The sequence below is a fragment of the Borostomias antarcticus genome (assembly GCF_949987555.1).
Source record: "Borostomias antarcticus genome assembly, chromosome: 3".
In the NCBI taxonomy this organism is placed as follows: domain Eukaryota; kingdom Metazoa; phylum Chordata; class Actinopteri; order Stomiiformes; family Stomiidae; genus Borostomias; species Borostomias antarcticus.
The window spans coordinates 7,283,091-7,305,026 of NC_140236.1; the positions used below are offsets into that span (position 1 = coordinate 7,283,091).

Below are 21,936 nucleotides of genomic sequence, written 5' to 3' on the forward strand. Positions count from 1 at the left end.
TAATAATCATAATAATCATAATAATCATAATAATATAAGAAGAAGAAGAATCAGAATTAATATGTTATAGATATGGATTTATGTTAGGATTCATCAAGGGCAAATGGAAAATGGGATCACAAACTCTGCTATTAGCCGCGTTCCGGTACCGCAACAGGAGCATTCTGTTCCGGCCGCTCCTCTGCTATGGCTATGGTTTGTGGAGCTCTGTAGCCTGGCTGTACAATCGCGAAGTTGTGAACAGAATAAATACCACATACGAGCAAATATAACCTGCTCCGCTATAATGAAACTGTTAAAACTAAGATGCCTGGATAAAGAAATAATTTTTCGAAACGATATATTTGACAGAATCGTGATTTGATGGCAGGTACTTAACAATGCTAATGCAGGGACATGCAATACAGCGGGGAGAGCGGTGAACGCGCATCAAAAATCCACATGAACGTGTAAACTTTGTGGACGAGGTCAACAAATCACGTGGTTAAAAAGCACAACTGCGCATGCCTGTGACGCGAGAAAACATAACAGTGCATGTCAAAACGGGTCTGTGGCCCGTTCAAAAAGCTTCACTCTCAAGAACAAGGCGTCAACGTAGTCACCGCATCCAGTTCTATTAATACATCCATGCCACTGCCTCTTGTGGTAGCAATATAGAACTGCAGGTCAACAACACCACTGCCTCTTGTGGTAGCAACATAGAACTGCAGGTCAACACATAGAACTGCAGGTCAACAACACCACTGCCTCTTGTGGTAGCAACATAGAACTGCAGGTCAACACATAGAACTGCAGGTCAACAACACCACTGCCTCTTGTGGTAGCAACATAGAACTGCAGGTCAACAACACGATGGAGGAAGGGATGGAAGGAGGGAGGGAGTGACAACCAGACATTTGCTATCTTTGGCGCGCTGGCTTACAGCCACGCACAAAAATAATCCATTAAATGCACATTTACTTACAAGCAATTTAAGTACAGGATGAAACACTAAGTTGTGTCACCAGTCACAGTTTTTCACAGACTTATTTGGTCACTAATATGGAAAGAACACTGAGATGAACCTTGTATCTATTTCTTTAATCAATACTTTTGATGGGTAACCAATACAGAGGAAATTTCAAAAAGAAACCCTTACAATGAAGGATCCAAACCAATAGTCATTATCTTGGGGACAAAACAAAGGACATTGAGTAGAGGAATGAATATACTGTCTATTTTTATGAGTCATTTAACAATATCCAAACATACATAACATACAGTATTTTATCCATTTTAAGAATAGATATTTGAAATCTATTCATCATTAAACTCCCTGTCCTTCTTGCTTGACCTGCTTGCTTGCTTGATTCAACCAACACTTTAAGTTTGCTTTTCCTCAATTGTCCTTTGACCAGATATGTGGGAGGGGGGGGGGGGGTGAAGGAGAGCTGGTTGAAGATTAGAGGATGGATACTGTATAGTAAACTCAGGGGAATTTGTGCGATTTATCTTAGATACTTGCTGTAGTGTTTTTTCATGTGTCTGCCATTACCACCATCACTAGGGTTTATGCTGAATTTGTTATCAACCGAAAGTGATGGTGTTGTTAGCCTGTTGGCCAGACAGACAGCTGACCCCCAGGATGGTGGATTTTTGCAGGCAGAAATATTGGCAATCAGTAGATTGTGCTAATAGAAGTGGTATTTTCCCTGCTGCAGGGGGGCTCAGTGGTAGAGAGAGTCGTCCAATGATCGTAGGGTCGGTGGTTCGAGTCCCGGCTGCTCCTGTCCACATGTCGAAGTGTCCTTGGGCAATACACTGAACCTCAATTTGCTCTCAATGAGCAGGCTAGCACCTTACATGGCAGCTGCCGCCATTGGCGGGTGAATAAGAGGCCATTGTAAAGCACTTTGGATAAAAGCGCTATATGAGTGCAGTCCATTAAACTGGTGTTCAGTTTTGCACTTCATCAAGACAATGACCTGTTCTTCTTACTGTACCTCTAATCCAGTTTACACTAATCTGAGAGTCGCCCCACCATCCCATCTTTTGACGCAAAAGAAACCTCTTAACAGCTTGATATAAACGACCCAATTGAAAATCAGTCAGCACACAGTCATTACATAATAAAATAAGGAACGTTATGCCTCGTATAACAAAGAGTCCTTTTTTCTCCGACAACCACCAGAACCACTCAGAGTGCCTTGTGTTACGCGTCTTGTGATCACTAAGTCTACTAGGATACAATGTTAAACACATTAAAGAAGAGATAGAAGAGAGAAAAGAAGAAATACAGAGAGAGAAGAAAACAGGTTTTGACCTCAGTATATTTCTTTCTTAAATTTATCTTTGCAATGTGTGACCTATGCAAGTTTTTTTATTCCCCCTGAGATCAGAGAAAATGACTCACTGATGTCTCCCACTTTGTTGCTTAAAGAGGGCAAAGTCAAACCATGCCATGTGTAAGCATTGTCACACCTTTGTGTCATGTAGTCACAACAAGCCATGATTGTTTATGGCTAAATACACCCAGAATGTTCCTATTCCCTGTAAACAGCATGAACATTGGTCGATGATGGTGATTGGCCATAATCTTTTAAATCTGCCTCTCTGGGGCCTAGCTTCAACATCACTGTCAACTGATTCTTAGTTGACATTTAGACAGTGCTTTTTCAGTGCCAAAGGCTCCAATTGATCATGGTGCTAGAGATATTAATAAGGAAGATCATAGCATATGATAATTGTTCTCATATTGTATATTTTGCCGAACATTTTGATTTAGCCACATTTGCATCTTACAGTATATGGGAATTTTGATTCCAATTAATGTCTCGGGTAAAGAAGTTTGAATTTTTGAAAGTAAATACACCATGTTAGCATATATTCAGAATAAAGTTAAAATATACTCATGTGAGAGCCGGTTACCATAAATACCATTAGCACCAGCTATGAAATATATGACCCTGTTAACACAATGAATATTTCAAATTGAGTAGGCAGACAAAAATGGCACAGAATATCATCTCATGTCTTCTGATGAAAACAGCTAAATTTGCATTAATTTCTTGACTACATTAGGAGCGGAGGGAGTGGAATAAATACTCTCTCATGAAAATGGATTCTGTGCTTATCTCCTCACACACTCTACTGTGACATAAACACAAACTGTGGCCAACCCAATTTTTACTCATTGTCTGTTCCTCTTTAGGCCCTTCATAGGGTTGTTGCAATATGCAGTTGAGTCTAAAAATAAATCCAATGGAAATTGGATGTCCAAGTGGCCTTGTGAAGGGATACAAACTCAAAATTTGATGTGACTCACAAATGCTCTTACCCAACAAAAAGTTGTCTTCAAATGGGATTTTTTTTCTCTGAAAGTAATGTTGATCGGTAACACTTGAATACTAATGTAATAATGATTACATTATCACATTATTATGACTTCTCTTGGGGTTAATTTGGACCCTGAAAACAGACAAAATGTGCAATTTATTAGGCTGCCAAAAAGCTCACTAGCTTCAGGTACAGTATTAGAAGATAGACAGGAGCAAAATTTCTGTTTTTGCTTTTAGTCCTTTGTGCTGTACTGTTGGGCAGTTTACAATCCCCAAGCAGACCTTGTGTACATTTGTGTTCTCGGTTAGGCAAGTCTCTGAAAAGCACAGGCTTGGATGAGCCTCCCAACAGGACATAGGTAGTAGGGCCTCTTCTCTTTTTGAGATAAGAGCCTAGGAACGAGGTTAGCAATTTATATTTATAGGAAATACATTACATTATTTATAGGAAATACAAAAATGCAAAACTCATAATCTCTCCTTCTCTTCGAAATCTAAATACCAGAAATATTTCAATAGCACCTCAAAAGAGGAAGTAATACGCTGGAGAAGATGGTGGGAAAAGACAGACTGGCACTATATTTCATGTAATGGTTTGGTCGTAAGAAAATTGATACCCATGTCATCTGTAATCTTTTCCTGTAAAGAACCTTAAATCTTGTGACAGGGGAATGCATATCAAGTTTAACCTGAATTCTTCAAAGAAGATACCAACTCTATTCCACTTTAGCTTTATATGTAAAGCTAATACAGTAGGTCGTAATATGTACAGGTACTGTATGTTACTTAATGAACTTTTTAAAAAATGTGAACAAAAGTATCAAATAGCTTCACAGACGGCAAAATAGCATTATCTACTTTGGACACGGGCTACAGCTCAGGCATGGTCCTGCAGTGGTTATCTGCCAAGTTTAGCTCACTGTTCAGCTGCTGCTGCTGCTCTAGGAACTCGGAGGTCTCTTCTATAATCTGTCCCGGGATGTGGAAGTCTGCAGGCGTGTTCTGTTGGACAGCCGGGTCCCGAGGCAAGGCATCCTGCTCCTCCTGGTCCTCGGGGCTGTCCCCGCTATGGGAGTTGCAGGGCTCCAGATTGCACCCGGTGCCCTGGAGGAACTGCAGGAAGTTCTCCTCGATGGAGGCCTCACGGCTGGGCAGCTGCTCCGCCTCGCTCGGCCCTGCCCGCTTAAAGAGACAGGCCAGGTGGCGGCCCAGCTCCTGGCGGATCTGCCGGTTGAGGCAGCCGTAGAAGAAGGGGTTGGAGGTGAAGCAGAAGTAGCCGATCCACGTGACCACGTCTTCCAGCTGGGCCAGGGAGGCGGGGGAGGTAGACACCAGGGCCGAGTAGAGGTGGAAGGAGAAGTAGGGGAGCCAGCAGCACAGGAACTGGCCACCGACCGCCACCAGGACCACCGCGGCCTTCCCCCCGCTGAAGGTCCTCTGGGGGGTGGTGGTGCGGGCCCCCCCCAGGCTGGCCGCCATTGTGGAGCGGCTGCTGAGCGACTCCGAACGCTGCCGCGGCGTATCCACCCAGGTGGGCAGCGGTCCATGCTGCATGGCCGCCACCCGGGCCACCTTGAACATGTTGCAGTACACCACCAGGATGATCAGCACTGGGCACAGGAAGTAGATGAAGGTGAAGAAAACCATGAACATCAGGCGTGGGGTCCCACTTCCCCCGGTCCAGTGCAGGGTACAGCGCCTCTGGCCGGGGGCCAGCACAGAACCCCCGGCCCCTCTGTCCCCCTGGAGCACCCACCCCAGGAGAGGCAGGGTGGACATGACGATGGCTTTGACCCATATCCCCACCAGTACCGACACCACAACCCCTACGGTCATCTTGACCTCGTGGCGCATGGGATGGATGATGTAGTAGTAGCGCTCCACGTTGATGGCGGAGATGGATAAGATGGCGGCGCTGACCAGACACACGCTCAGGCACAGGTAGCTCCGGCACAGGGCCTCGTCCACCAGCACTCGGTCGGACAGCATGCCGAGGGGCATCAGAACCAAGGCGGCGAGCAGGTCCACCAGACACAGGTGGAACACAAAGGCAAACTTCCTCAGCTGCGGGGTCTTGGTTATGACGGCCATGACGGCCAGGTTCCCGACCACCGCCAGGACATCCATGAGGAGCATGGCACACAGCGCCAGGGACTGGGTGAGCGCGCCAACGCCACCACCACCGGGCCGGCTCACGTTGGGGAGCAGCGAGGCCGGGAGCCAGGGAGGCGCAGAGAGGGAGGTGTTCCAAGCGGGGCTGGGTGTGGCAGAAGGCTCCATGAGAGGGTGGGATGAGGAGAGAGGCCACAGATACTCACAGGCCCATCACCCATCCTCCCCCTTCATTGGGTGGCACTGAGGAACGGGGCTCAGGGCGCGTTGTCTGCCACGGTAGCTGGGGCAGGACAGGTCATGACCCTGGTGGAAGTCTATGAACTATGGACAGTTATCCTGGCTGCTCCTGGACACAGCGTGGAAGAGGGGGCTGCACTTGATGTATTGAGTAGGTTAACGGTTATCGCACTGCTCCAAATGAAGGCATTTTCCTTTCTTCAAGAAACCACCGGTTGAGTTTAGATTCTGAAAAGGAAGGAGAAACAAGCCTGGTCAAAAACAGGCAAGATTCAAGATTCCTTTATTTGTTACATCCATTATACCAGTATAAGGGAGACAAATGTGTAGGTTCTGTCTCCTCAGCCTTCAGCAACAGAATAATAGATATACAAGATAATAGTAATGAAAACTGTACAATACTGTAGGTTTAAAATAAAAATAAAAAACACTGTACAATACGATACAATAAAAGGTATCAAACTGTGTTTCTGTCACAGGGGAAACCTTTGTACAGACTGGCATCTATTAAGCCTTTTAATGCCATTCACATCTATATCTGACCTACTTCTTATGATTTCATTCAAACATTCAAAAGCGACATCAAACAAATCAAAGATGGGACACACACAAATCAAAGTCAAAATACAGTAATCTTCTGTCTATTTAGTGATTATGGAATCTAGGAAAAGGCTTCCCTTGGTAAAACACTGCATTGTCCCTTATCACAATGGCTCTTATCCGGTGCGAGAATATAAACTTGTGTCAATCTCGTGTTTGCAATTCAGAATGCTTCAGACAGTGTTCATGCTCTTATAGCCATGTCTTGATTTGCTACAGTACATCTTTGACATCTGCATCTTCAAATGTGTGTTTTCAGGACGCCCCACCCTGCAGGGAAATGCCAAAAGCTTGTATCAGGCCATATGCTGCTTTAAACAGATTTTGAAAATGCATACTGCAGGGAGAATTCTCTGTGAAACTCAAGATGGTTGAATTACAGATTTACTTGTTTACAATGCTGAAGATTAAGCAATGGTGAGGCTATCTTAGTGAACATACACATCTACATAGTGTAGATTTGACAAAATATAATATTTCATATGAACATGATCAGGAAAACGTAAGATGTAAAAATTACAGTGCAATTGCAAAGTTTCTTGGTTTCATTCATGAAGATTATAGATGTGTAATTGCAGAGCTTGCCATCTGTAATCAAAGCATGATCGGAGAGTTTAAGTAGGCCTACCATGAATAACAATGTCAACAACTATGTGGGGTAATAAGGGCGAATCCTAAAGTAGGACATGGAGGAAGGGAGTAGCTATAATAAGATGCTACTCCGTGAAGGGTGATTCTCAGCTACAAACCTGGCTCAAAATACTATTTGAAATAATTTCAGTTACTTATCTGTGTTTGATTGTTCTTGTCTGGCACAATGGAATTACACTAATATCCACCTGTCACTCAAGCAAATGCAAAAGTAATTGAAAGGAATTCAAATAGTTTTTTGACCCAGGTTTGTGGCACGGGGATCAGCTCCAGCATGTTATTCTCATGACCTGAGGCACAGTAATCATCGGGAGTCCCTGTTCTGTGTTTACTGTGACAACCTCACCTGGCTGCAACCGTGCACACACTGTCACTGTCCTGGAACAAGCACTCAGACTTATGGTACATTTCCATGCGCATAAACCTGTATGTGCAATTTTTCCATTTCATAAGTGGGACAATCACGTTGCTGCGTGCCTGTTCTTTTCCAACCCTTCACGGGCACCAGGCGTGCCCAGTGAGCCGCCGAAATTACCCAGGTTTCTTTGTAAAATGGGTCAGAGCAACCTTCACCTCAGCAAGAAAACAATGAACAGATGTCTCAACTGTGATATAGTAGGAACCATGCAATAACCCCAGAGACACTTAGTCGAATCAACATTGATTGGTTTATTGCTCTCCAGGGTTTTTGTAGGAATTAACGTGCAACGGTTTCCTCCTTTAAGGACAAGTCATCATGTAAGATTTAATGGACGCAACGTGTACCAATTTTGCTGATGGATGATCTGGCCTGTAGATGGACCATATGCCATCTCAACGGGCCTCTCAACAATCTACAGTACATGAGGGTTGATCCACTACCGTACAGTATGTCCAGTGCACATTCCTAATAGACAACACTCACGATGAACTGAAACAACAACCAAAAAAAACAATCAATCATTCCCCTCAAGGTTGCGTTCTAATTCCATGCCGTCTGCATGACCAGAGAGAAACAGTTCTGAGATACTGTACTGTATATCAGAGTTGGCCTAACCTAACCCTCACTTTAGTCACAGACCTCTGAGAGGTAACATTTGATGCATGTACTCTACTGTACTTGTAGGTTATACCCGAGCACAAATCTTCCTGGCTCCTTCCTGGAGAGATCTCTTTGCTCTTCTCCACCTCCGCAGTGTGTCTGGACAAGCAAACCCCTTGTTGGAAGCAACCACTGACTAAATCTAAGCAATCACCAGAGAGACCAGAATGTTTTACAGAATTGTTTTGTTCGGCCCATTCATGAAAAGAGTCATGAGTTAAAATAGCTTGAAACACTGCCTCACTGTGCAGCAGCTCCAAAGAATTCGCATGAACCAAGAATTTGAGGCCAATGCCGGAATCTTGGTTGCTGCCAATTGGAAAACATATGACCCTATCATATGCACATGACTCAGTGTTTACTCCGAAGGGGAAACTAGCCCGTTGTTCAATAACTGGGTTTGTTCTATTGTTGAGGTCAGTAGCAGCCAATGAATGCAATAGGAAATGGCATATGGCACAGGAGCTTATAGAACAGATACCATCAATTATACAGTAAGGTAATATAAGAAATTCCAGGTTATAATAAAGTCTGGTGGTGACTGTCCCAGGCACCATAACCCTCCTCCTATTTTTTTAGTACTATACCTCCTCCTGGTCGCTCCCTCCATCCTTCTCAAGTTCCTACAGTACTTACTACTGTATGTCATACTTCTCCTGCTGTCCTGGCTTATTTTCTAGAAACAAAGTGCAGCATGCAAGGGCTTCCATATACTAATATCCATACCCTGACAGCCTCTACAGTGTGTGTGGTCAGAAGTATGGAAGGTACAGGTGTTGAGAGTGGTCAGGATTTAAGAGGTTTAAGAGGATGACATACCTTAGTGTGGATAGGGCTGCTCCCTCCTGACTCACAGTCTGCTGAGGAAGTGGACCAGTTTCGCTCTCTCCCAAACACACACACACACACTACCCCGCGTCAGAGAGAGAGAGAGAAAGAGAGGGGTGGGGGGGGGGCGCTCCTGTGTGTCCACCTCACCTGGCGCTTTCATCTCTCCGTCATTCCCCCTCCCCACTCTGACCCCCCGCCCCTACAAACACAGCACATGCGCGCACACACACGGCGCACGCACACACACACACACACACACACACACACACACACACACACACACACACACACACACACACACACACACACACACACACACACACACACAGGCACACACACCTCCCTCCCTCTCAGTGCTCTCCTGGCCAGGTCTCCCGTCCAGGTGGCAGATGCAGAGCAGGAATGGACAGAGGAACAAACAACAGAGCAGGACAGCGTGCTCCTGTCGTCCAGCCTCTGATGCACACACATACACACACACACACACACACATACATACATACACACACGCACACACACGTGCGGGCTCCGGCACACGCTCAGGGCAACTGCAGAGCAGTGCGGAGCAGGCAGGGATGCAGGCAGGCAGCACCCAGCCCCTGGGCTCTCCACTGGGTCTTAGTGCCTCACAAGCAAAGCCTCTCTGTAGCGTCTATCTCTCCTCCCCACATCTGTGCTGCCCCTGAGAAAAAAGTTTACACCAGAAAAAAAAAGCTGCTCAACAGGGACACAAAAATTACCTTTACTCTCAACCGTTCTAATTCTAGCTCTATATCTCCTTACGGTGGCTTGCCAAGATCTCCCTCGCTACACAATCCTGCGAAAGCCCTCTCACGAGGATGGATTATTGATTTCCTGAGGGAGGGAGTGACAATGGTTAATGTTAATGAGCTGAGATTAACATTTACAAAGCCCAGCCCACAGCGTACAGTACATACACCCGTCTCCAAAGAATGAGTTTATTTACCTTCGTACTGCATCTCTGGACAGCTGCTCAGTGGGAGCATTGAACATAAATGAGGGTGTACAGTAACCCATAGTGCACAGACTATTTGGTATGTTAATGTGCCATGTTTAAATGCCATACACAGCAGTGTTTGCAAAGACAACAGCTGCTATTGGCTCAGTAAAGGTCGGCAGCTATAGGCTTAATCTCTGCAGTTTATTGCACAGGTACAGAGTAGGCCTGTAATGTACTTAATTGAAAAAAAAACATGCCTACATGCTAATAAAAAGAATCAATAGTGAATGTTATTTGCCTTGAGCACTGTTTTAATTATTTAAAGGGAAACAGTCACACTTGTTCAAGTTAATATTATTGGTAACGCTTTAGAATATTGTGAAGCAATTGTGAAGCACTCACGGTTTGAGAAATATGCAACATTTATTTAAGGCAACAATGGGCAACAGTTTAGGGCCACATCAGGTATGACGAAGGCTCACGCCGAAACGTTGTTGCCCTAAATAAATGTTGCATATTTCTCAAACCGTGAGTGCCGGGACTCTGCTTCACAATTGATTCCCCTGACCCAGGCACCCGTATACCTTGTATTATTTTTTTGGAGTGTTGCTCACCATTTTGTTATCCAATGCTTTAGAATAACCCTTGTTAATAAACCATTTATAAAGCATCTGTTCATAGTCGGTTCAACATTAAGTTGAACAGTAGGTATGCATTTATAAACATGTTTCAAATTTTTTCTACGGTCAAGTCATATTTAATAAATTATTTATAAATGACTAATTAATCAGTTTAAAATTATTTACTAATGATTTGTATAAGGTATGTGATAATGGTTAATGGTTTCTAAAGACCTGTATTAAGGATCAACTGAGGTATGACTACATGTGCTAACATTTATAAATTCACAATGTATTAAGGTTATTCATAATGACCCATATATCATGAGCAGTCCATTATCACATACTGTATACAAATCATTAGTAAATCATTTTAAACTGGTTGATTAGTCATTTATAAATGATGAATTAAATGTCGGCAGACCATCATCAAATATTGTATAAATTGTAATAAACCATTAGAATATCATTTGAAACATGCTTATAAATAGCTTAATAACACATATAAATGTTGTCATAATGATTTGTAAGTGTTGAACAGACTATATACAGATGCTTTATAAATGGTTTATTAACAAGGGTTATTCTAAAGCGATACCATACGTGTATTATTTGGATTAAATGCTTACATTCTCTGAGAAGGCCTTTAAAAAAAATCACCATCAGTGTAGCAAACCAGTCTTCCGTGTAGAGAAAGGGCTTCACTGACAGTGATTTAAAAAGGCCTATACAGAGAATTTAAGCATTTAATCCAAATGATATTAACTTGAACAAGCGTGACTGTGCCCCTTTAACCCAATGGAGGAATGCTACATTGAGAAGCAATCAAATATCTTAATTTGCTGTGATAGACTACCCTGTAACACCTTTGGAAAGGTGAGTTTTATTTCCTGTATCTGTTATGACATTTCCGAATGTATGACTGCTACTTACTGTATGTTGTTCATCTTTAGGATTTAGGAATGTGTGTGTTTGAGTGTGTATGGGTGCTTACGTACAGTGCATGTGTCTGAGTGTGTGTGTGTGTGTGTGTGTGTGTGATCATGTAGCTGGTAGCAGTGTTTATGAGAGGTGGTCATGTGTGTTCATAAGTCAGAGTTCGAACCCATTGTAGACAAAATTAGGGTGGAAACTATACTCTCGAGAGACCTAGTGACGCCTGTTACCCGGATACACAGTGGGCTCATCTCGACCAGCTGGGGTCGCAGTGGTTTGCGGAGTGAGTGTGTGTGTGTGTGTGTGTGTGTGTGTGTGTGTGTGTGTGTGTGTGTGTGTGTGTGTGTGTGTGTGTGTGTGTAAATAGTCCCCTTTCATGCTCCTTGGTGTATCTCAGCCTGGGAGTGCTGGCCCCTTGCTCGGACCTGTGAGACCACAAGCATACCCTTAATACAATGACCAATCCATTTCTTGATCAATCACATGAGCAATCAAACATCTGGCTTTGTGGGACAAATCTTTACAAAGACATTGTTCAACAACCAGTCATTTTGGAACTGGTGAAGCTAAGGGTGAATGCAATGTTTAGTATGTAGCCAATGGCCTGAGCATGTTGGCTAAATTATGTCAGCTAACGAGTTATTGTAAAGAGAAAAGAAGATAATTGCAACATGACATGTCATTTAAAATGTATGTTGTCAGATTGATCCATTGTGTACTTGTAACTGAGTGAAACTGTGTTCTCGTGAGTCCTTGAGTAGGTAGCGAGTTGTTGGTTAAACTCACTCCCCCCAAGTATTAATACCATCCACCCTCGCCAATGAAGAGCTAGCTTTTCATTGGCGCAGCTTGTTAAAACGGTGTCTGGCGTGGGAGATCGGGGTTCGATTCCCACCGATGACATGCCGAAACAGATATTGTCAGGTTAAGAATAATAATGTTGCCTATTTAAAATTATAAATGTGTTTATATGAACTAAGTAGCACTAGCCTATGTGACAAGATGTGAAATCTGTTTCTATTCTGTGATTTTTGTCACAATTTTCCATGACATTCCATGATTATTGTCACAAGTCTCACATTCTAACGTTTCCATCCCACACAAAAAAAATATGCCTAGAATAGATTTCCTTGAATGAGATGATTGTTTTTGTGTGTATGTGTACATGTGTGTGTGTGCGGGTGTGTATGTGTGTACCGGCGGTCCTTTGACCGAGCTTGTGTCGAAGGTGTTGAATAATGACAGAAATAGCAGATGCTTGCTCACTCCAGCAACACCCAATCACTGAGGAGGCAAATACAATGGTTTCCATGGCAACCCAGAGCCCAGACTCCTGCTGCTGTGCCGCAGCTTAGGGGTGGGGAAACGCTGATGTCACAGAGCCGCGAGGCCCTTCTGCATAAACACACACACACACACACACACACACACACACACACACACACACACACACACACACACACACACACACATGTTCTATTTATTTTCCTAGGTAGCTCATTATCTATAGGGTAGGCACATGTAGCCTATACAGAAGATTGGTGTAATCCTCGGGGATTTACAGTTCAGAACAAACAGGTAATTTACTATATGAATTGAAGTCTTGGACCGAGATATAGGAAAGAATCTATACCACTCTAGTGGACAAAATGTTCAATTATCATAACTGTAAATAGGCTATGAACGTATCTGCAAACTGGCCCATGCTACACCCTCCACCGAGTTTCCTGAAAAGCGGTTGAGGGCTGTAGGGGTCTGGTAATTTTTGCATAATCCTAATCCAAAAAATGAATGGAGGTGAATGGCTGGCCCGACTGTTTTTGGGCGGCTTGTGGACTCGCCCCGTGATTTGGATCCACTCCAGAATTGAATGGGTTGTTAGTTGACTCACTACACCCCTCCACTGAGTTTCATGAAAATCAGTCTGGTAGTAAACCTGGTCTAAAAAATGAATGGAAGTTAATGACCGGCCGTGTTTGGGCTCATGGACCCGCCCCGTGATTTGGATCTGCTCCAAAATGTAATGGCTTCTAAATTGGCCCATGCTACAACCCTCCACCGAGTTTCATGAAAATCAGTCTGGTAGTTTTTGCGTAATTCTGGTCCAAAAAATGAATGGCGGTGAATGGCCGACCATGTTGGGCCGTTCGTGGACCTGCCCTGTGATTTGGTTAACCCAAAATTTTATGGGTTCCAGGTTCGCCCATGCTACACCCTTCCTTTCAGTTTCGTGAAAATTGGTCTGGTAATTTTTGCGTAATCCTGCTAACAAAGTCATTCCACGCCGCAAGCAAACTCTCTCTTCTGTCCTGATACTCCTAGACCTGTCAGCAGCATTTGATACCGTAGACCACCAGATCCCCCTCTCCACCCTCGAGGAAAAAGGTGTCACTGGCTCTGCACATTCCCTGTTTTCATTCTACCTGACAGGCAGGCTGCTCCTACCAGGTGATATGGAGAGGGTCGATGTCGGAACCACTTAGTCTGACTACATTGGATCCACAAGGGTCTGTCCTGGGTCCTCTCCATTTTTTCCCTCTAGACGGCATCGCTGGGTTCTGTCATTCGCTCGCATGGCTTCTCCTATCACTGCTATGCTTATGACACCCAACTGGCCCTGTCATATCCCCCTTCTGACACACAAGGGGAGGCACGCATAGCTGCATGCTTGGCTGACATCTCGGAGTGGATGGCGACACACCACCTCAAGCTCAACCTGGACAAGACTGAGCTGCTGTTCCTCCTGGGCAAGGGCTCCATGCACCGGACCTGGCCATCACCATTGACGACACAGTGGTGACGCTCACTCGGATGTCTAACTGTTTTTCTCCACACATATCACATCTGTTACAGCAGATTCCTGCTCTACAACATCAGGAAGATTCGCCCTTTCCTCACTGACGAAACAGCGCAGGTGCTCATCCAGGCCCTTGCCATCTCTCGCCTGGACTAGTGCAACTCCCTCCTAACTGGGGCCCCGACATCAGCCATTAAACCCCTGGAACTTGTCCCCTGAAAGCTTCTGTTCGCCTGGTGTTCAATCACCTCAAGTTCTCCCACACAACCGTCTCCAATCTCAACACTGGCTCCATTGTGCAACTAACATCCAGTTTACTGTAAAACTGGTACTAGCCTACAGGGCAATGAAAGGAACAGCTCCCTCCTACCTCCAGGCCATGGTCAAACCCTACACCCTCCCGATCACTACGCTCTGCTACCTCGGAGCGACTGGTTGCCCCAGCGGTCGATCGACACGGTCAGGGCTCTTCTCTGTCCTGGCCCTGCGGAGGTGGAATGAACTGCTCACTGACGTCACGACAGCAGAGTCGCTGCCCATCTTTCGCTGCAGGCTCAAAACTCTCCTTTTCAAAAGGCACTACCATGATCCTCCCTCTTAAGCACCTATTGTATTTTTTGTTTGCTATTCTTGCACTTTGCCTTCAGCACTAGATTATGGTTTTAGTCACTTGTTTTAGAAAAGAGATGCACTTATGAGTTCTGGCAAGTAGTTGAATGCAGTTATTGTAAGTCGCTTTGGATAAAAATGTCAGCTAAATGAATGTAATGTAATAATGTAACAAACAAGCAAACTCACACACGAACACACGCCACTGAAAAACATTATCTCTCGCCCTCAAGGAGTGAGCTCAAAGTGCAAACCATTGCTTTTAGGGGGTAAATTGGGATGTTGGCGGTGGTGTTGGTTGTTTTTCCATTTTCATTTGAAATATAAATCCATATAATTTGTTCGTACTGTAGGTTTACATTTCTCCCATTCTCTGGTCATCCAACCAACCCTACAATGACTGATACAGTATATTCATTACAGCTACTGAGTTTGAATTGTGAAATCAGGGTTTCACAGCAGGGGGAGCTGTTGCATTACTGAAGCATTGACCATGTCTCCACAGACCAGGGATATGTTTCCATTCGTACAGCTTGCTGTGTGTATTCTTGGAATTTAAGGAAAAACTGTGGCATCCTTTCTCATGGTGGAATTCAAGGAGCAGTAGGTTCAGTTCCTGGTCATTTTAGGGCATAGTATGACAAGACAGTGATGAAAATACAGATTATATATTAAGATGACAGTTTTTCTGTCTGTCTGTCTGTCTGTCTGTCTGTCTGTCTGTGTGTGTGTGTGTGTCTCTCTCTCTCTCTCTCTCTCTCTTTCTCTCTCTCTCTTTGCAGTAATTTTTTACATAGTCATTTAGCACACGCATTATATATTCAACGTAGGTATAGATTGTCATGTAACAGCTGAATCACAACAATGCCAAATTTCTATGAGAGGAGAGAACAGCTTTGACCTGTATTGACCTGTAATGTCTAAGTCAATATTCAGTCAAGCCTAAAGAATGTATCTTTCTGATGCATTAGTAGTAGAGTCTATTCCAATGTGCTGCAGCTCTGTATAAAACCTTTCTTAAACTTCTCTTAAGTGCATTTGTTCTAGGCTGAGGTAGGGTAAAACGACTGCTTGTGGCCTGTCTGGTATTATGGCCATGTCTATCATTGGTACTGTAGGTAGTAACTGTGAAAACAGGCTTAAGAGATTTACGTAAAGTACAGATGTTCTTTAAACACAAAATAAGGTTGCATGCCAGTCTTTCATTTACTTACATCCACAACAGCCTTGCATGCATTACATTCACATAACTTGTAACAGAGTATCGAAGTGTGAGGTGTGCAGCTCTATTTTGAGCATACAAACAACTAGTTCTTTTTTGATGCACTAGATCAGATTGTTGGGCAGTAGGCCTAGTCAAGAGGGGACAGGACTTAAGACTGTATAACCAGTTTAATTGTTGTATCAGTCAAAAAGCGGGCACACCTGTTGTTAGAGATGCCTGTACTCATTTTCTTCACTATATTCTTAATATGAGTAGACCATGATAGTGTTTCATCAATAGTGAAACCAAACAGTTTGGCTTCTCTAACCTGCTCAATTGCAGTACCTTGCAAAAAAAGGCACAATGTATGATTTGAGTTAAGAGCATGTTTAGAGCCCAAGACCATACTGTACATTTAGTTTTAGAAACCATCAACTTAAACTTGTTCTCTATAACCCATTCTGAAACCAGCAGTAACTCTTGTTGAAGCATCTCATTCACTTGCTCAGTGCTCTCTGCAGATACATACATAGTTGTATCATCAGTGTAGATCACCATATCTGCCTTTTTAATGTTGTTTTCTGCAAGATAATGCTGGATTTGCTTAAACATAATCCCCTCTAGCAGCTTACTTAAGACAGGTAAAATACTTATTGGCCTACTATTTTGTCCTGCAAACAGCTCTCTACAATTCTTAGACAGAGGAGTAACCTTTGCAATCTTCCACACAGCAGGATAGACAGACCCACTTAAATATAAATTGAAAATGTGACACAAAGGCTTTGCCACTGTCTTAGTTGAGAGCTGAAGGAGTCTACCATCCAGGTTATCAAGCCCACAAGGTTTATCGCTCTTAATTGTAAAGAGCAGCTTTTCCATATCCTCATCCTTAATAGGTTTAAATTCAAAACAGCAATCCTTCTCAGACATAATGTATTTTTTTTAATAATAGATTTGGACAGCTTACTGGTCACAGATAGCATTTGGTCTCTTATTGTATTTACTTTGCAGAGGTATATTATAATATAGTTTCTCTCTGTCTATCTCATCTTTATCCTCCTGTTATCTAATCATGTTTAGTAACACATAATAGCAGTTATTAATAATAGTGATTATGAAAGTGTGGCAGTGCCTCATAGTTGATTCAGTAGGATCTTCCCTGGGGAGAGTACATGATTGGCTCCACTGAATACTAATCATGTCCCAGAATGCACCGCTACAGACAGAGGAGGCGGAATTCATGAGTGTTGCCAAAAACAATCCTAACAACTCCAGAGAAATGTGATCATGAACAGTCACCATGGAGAATGGGTCTTTAGACAATGAGTGCATATCAAAGAAGCTAAAGTTTATTTACAGCACATGTTGCTTGCCTGCTTGCGCTTTGCGACTTATAGAAGAGTGCCACCTGCAGGCAGAGAGCTACACTCACCCACGGTTAAACCTTCTGGGCCAAACCAGATACAACTAGCACTCCCCGTCTACACAGCCATCCTTAGCACTTACTCACAGAGTGCTAATGCTTCTAAGGGCACCGTCTGCCTGGAGAGGCACACACACACACACACACACACACACACTCACACACACACATACTGGCTGGGCCTCTGGGGGCAGGACCAGCCCCGGCCTCCATACCAACCCGCCACTAATTAGCTGGAGCTATCCTTGAGTTAATGTTGCATCAATGTTGAATCCCGCTAAGAGATTCTCAATGAACGTTAATATAAAACTTAATTTCATTGTGCAGAACATCATGACTCCCCTCTCAACCATTGGTTGTAATGGCCTGGCAAGAGCACAAAGCACTTCTACGACAACATTAAATACAGCAACAACATAGTGTGTCACCCTTGTGTAAGAAATGACTTGTGTGTTTTGGACTCGATCTGTTCACACGTTTGTGAACTTGGCATGAGTTCAAATTTGAGTTCAGTGTATACCAGCATTTGCCTCTGAACAAGCATTGTATTTTTGTCTAAGCACACCCATTTGCTGCAGAGGACTGCACTGGCCTTCAGAAGTTTAGGTTGCTTTCCTTTGTCTTTGAGAGCTTACCCTCTGTGAGTATAGCGTGGTGACCTTGACTGAGATTGAATCACTGGGACCCAAGAGGAGACCTCAATTCTCTGCAGCCTGGGACGACCTTCAGAGGTACAGTAGGTACAGGGAAACAGAACCCTCAAATGCTGTCAGTAATGGAGAACCTGGCCAGCAGGATACTCATTCACTAAACAACACATTAATTAAAGTCTATTTATAAATAGACTTTTAATAGACTGAGTGTCAATTTTGAAAAAGAATGCGCAATTCAGGGGGAGTCCAAAATACTTTTTTCTTAAGGGAGGACATTCTATCTAAGTAGCTAGTAACAGAAATAAAAACCTGCCCTTCCTCTGGGATTCTAAACATAGAAATTGGAACCAGAGATCCCATCCAGGGAGTAAATGCTCTCTCTCTGCAATGAAGAGTCGGTATTTCAGTGACATTGTATAAAACCACCTTACATGAGGTTATAAACCTCTCCTGTCATTCAGAAGAGTGTTTGCGCTTGTGTGTGTCTGTGTGTGTGTGTGTGTGTGTGTGTGTGTGTGTGTGTGTGTGTGTGTGTGTTGGTATAGTTCTGCCAGAGGCTTTCGGGAAGGGGTGTAGGGGTAAAGTGATGGACGGATCTATCATCTGTCATACCCAGGGCCAGAGACGACAGACGGACGGGAGGATATGGAACATGCATCTCCTAATGCAAGGTCATTATACACACGTCACACCGTGTGTATGATGAATAAGTCGAGCAAGGCTGTAGTTTCACCCATGTCGATTTCATAGCCATATCATAACGTCTCATATGCATTTACGGTACAGTAAGTCTTTATGATTGGGCTCGAACACAGGCAAAATGTCACGATGCCAGAGATTGTGACCATCATCCCATGTTAAGTGATAAGACATTTGACCTTCCGTTAGAACACATGAACTTTTGTCCCCCGCATGGACTGACCTTGCTGCGCTAGAGCTGAAGGATTTTTCCCGTAGCCCAGTACTAGCCTGGTGTGGTGGGGCCTGGGTGGGGCAGACAGCTGTGTGCTGCTTGTTGTCAGTCATGTTTAGCTTTTCTTTTCAATTTTGGCTCAACCTCTGTATGAATTAAGGAATGATTCCATGATTTTATTTTCGTATCTGGCCTCTCCAACATGGCCCATATAATTAAATAACAACAAACGCATGTTGACTCTTGCGAGGGTTGTGATCTTTAACCCGGCTCAGAGAGAGGATTAACCAGTACAGAGAGAGGATTAACCAGTACAACCAGTACAGTACAGTAAAACCCAAACCTATATAGGCATCTAATGTACATCATCGATTTTCATTTTTGTTTCCCTGGACACAAGCATCCAAAAATATGAAAAAATATATTAAAAGAAAAGAAAAAAAAGAAGCAGATTGGTGATGAGCTGGTTAATTCCACGCTTGAATAGCGCTGTCACTCTCAATAACGTGTCTGTCTAGAATGTACAGGAGATGCGGTGCCGTGGGACCGAGCATGGAAGGAACAGTCAGTAACACCTCAGCTGATGAAACAGACTTTGGGGTCGAGGGTCAGGAGTGTGATATTTCCATCATTGGCAGTGTGACATTTCCCTGGGCCTCGGGGATCCAGACGAGAGGCAGCCAGACAGACGGAGGAAAAGATTGCTCCTCCATCCGGTGCTGGATCCTGTCGGTTTTTGAAAGGTTGCCGTATTATCTGTGTGAGTATATTACAAAGTCTTTAGTAAAACCAAATCAAACATAAATTGATTTGCAGCAGCTCAGAATAGTGTTCCTGTGTTGTTCTTTTTAAATCATCTTCCAGTCATTTTAGTCACTAGCAAATAATAAGATTATACTGTAGATCCTGTATTGCTTCAAACTAGGATTTCTTCAGTCTACATGCATCCCTGTAAAATGCAAATATCAGCAGGAGGAAAAAGGCTGGCATGCCTTTTTTTTACATCATGCCTCCGGTTCATTTTCATGTTTGAGAAAAACAAAAACATATTTATGCTAATTCAGCACAGCAAAGGATAAATAGCCTGCGTGCACAGCATCTTCCATCTTCTGAATGTTGCTCCAGTCTGCCCTCCTCCTCCTCCTCCTCCTCCTCCTCCTCCTCCTCCTCCTCCTCCTCCTCCTCATTAGTGTGGCCCAGGGTTTGGGTCCTGGAGCTGGCTGATACCGTTAACCCCATACAGATGCTGCATGGTAATAATAAATAAATAATTAATAAATAAACACTGGCTCCCAGGCAGGGAACGCCAAGCCAGATGTCACCCTTCACAAGGGTGGACTCCAGCCGACCTGCCTGTTGGAGTGCACAATATACAGTACAAGTATACTTTACATAATGTGCTTAAAATGCACTGTGTGTACTGTATGAAAAATTCATAATTACTGCAACATTTAACTACTGAATCTACTGTGTCTTCCCCGTTTAAAAAAACATGACACAATGGTACAACGTACACAATCTGTTGAGACAGTTGCTCACTGGTGTGGGATATCATTTGAAGAGATTGAATATTAATTTCTGGCTAATATGACATGATTTATCTGAATCTGGAACAACACAGAAATGACTTCAAAGTGAACAGAAGGTAGAGGTTAAACAACTTGCTGAAAGTTGTTTAAGGATTAAGGAAGTGAAACCAATATGATATTGACGAACACCATCAAATCAGTCTAGCAGGAAGGATAAGCCTAATCCTCTTGTTTCTCACTGTCATTTCTCATCTTGTGCTTCTGTGCTTTTCGGTGTGCTTTGCCCCCACCAATCAAATCACCTGGTCTAAAGGAATTAAACCACCTGGTCTATAGGAAGAAAGCCTATGTCAGGTCACGGCACACAAACATCTTAAGGATAAGGAAACATAGAAAGAGAACTGTATTCAATGTTTGATTGCTTTTTAGATTCTGTGCACAATCATTAATATGGGCCATGATGTAGTTGTGAGGTACCCCTAAGACCCGATTCTGACAACATCAGAGCAAGGCCACGTGAGCTTGCAATCGCGGTCACCTGACTGATCATACTGTTCATATCTGGGACTCATCAAACAATAGAGGCACCAGACCAGGTCCAGCCTGGATTATGTGCGTGGCTGGCTTGTTTCTGTTCAGGACTGGTAGGATGGAAGCTAGTCATGCCACTGAAATAGATGTGAATTGAAATGACACAAAATAATGTCTGATAAATTAAGATAGGTGTTGTCACCTGGACACATCAGTTTCAATGCTTCCAATGCTAATCCAGCACAATAAGAGCGGGACAGCCAGCTCATGAGCTCACAACAGCTAGCAGCAGCTTCCATAATATTAATGGTAGCGGTCAGTGGCTAAAGCAGTTACACTGATGATTCCTGTAACGTTAGCTATTTTGCTGCAATTGGTTCAACTTCTGTTTCTGGACAAAGGTAAGGGATAAAAAGATTGGAGTGAAAGGACGAATGTGTGGAGGTTTGGGGTATAGTCCCATAAAGTCATCCCCACTGGGGCCTTGAACCCCGATCTCCCGGGTGAGAGTTTAATGCTCTCACCACTATTCTACTTGTGCAGCGGAGATCAGCGGGTTGGCTTTGGTGTCCTTCTTCCAGTCCCTCATGTGGATTGGGGTTAGAATAAGGGTTGGGGTTGTGACAGGATCTGACCTATAAGGCAAAGGGTAAAGGTTGGAGTGAAAGGATGAACATGTGGAGGTTTGGGGTATAGTCCCATAAAATCATCCCCACCGGGGCCTTGAACCGTCATCTCCCACGTGGGAGTCCATTGCTTTCACCGCTACTCTACTTGTGCAGTGGAGATCGGCGGGTTGATTTTGGTGTCCTTTATTTTGGTGTGCTGGGACTACTGCCTCTTGTGGTGCCAACAGAGAAATGCAGGTCAACATTCAAAAGAGGGAGGGAGGGAGGGAGGGAGGGAGGGAGGGAGGGAGGGAGGGAGG

General features: G+C 43.8%; 1 protein-coding gene across 1 annotated transcript; it reads right to left on the minus strand.

The window, feature by feature from the left end:
• Nucleotides 1–4,187: 4,187 nt before the first annotated feature.
• On the minus strand, nt 4,188–5,597 carry gpr61 (G protein-coupled receptor 61; the record flags this gene model as incomplete). The annotated part of the gene is made up of 1 exon (XM_084461967.1): nt 4,188–5,597. One exon carries the CDS (start codon nt 5,595–5,597, stop codon nt 4,188–4,190), a length of 1,410 nt encoding a protein of 469 aa, XP_084318093.1.
• Nucleotides 5,598–21,936: the final 16,339 nt, after the last annotated feature.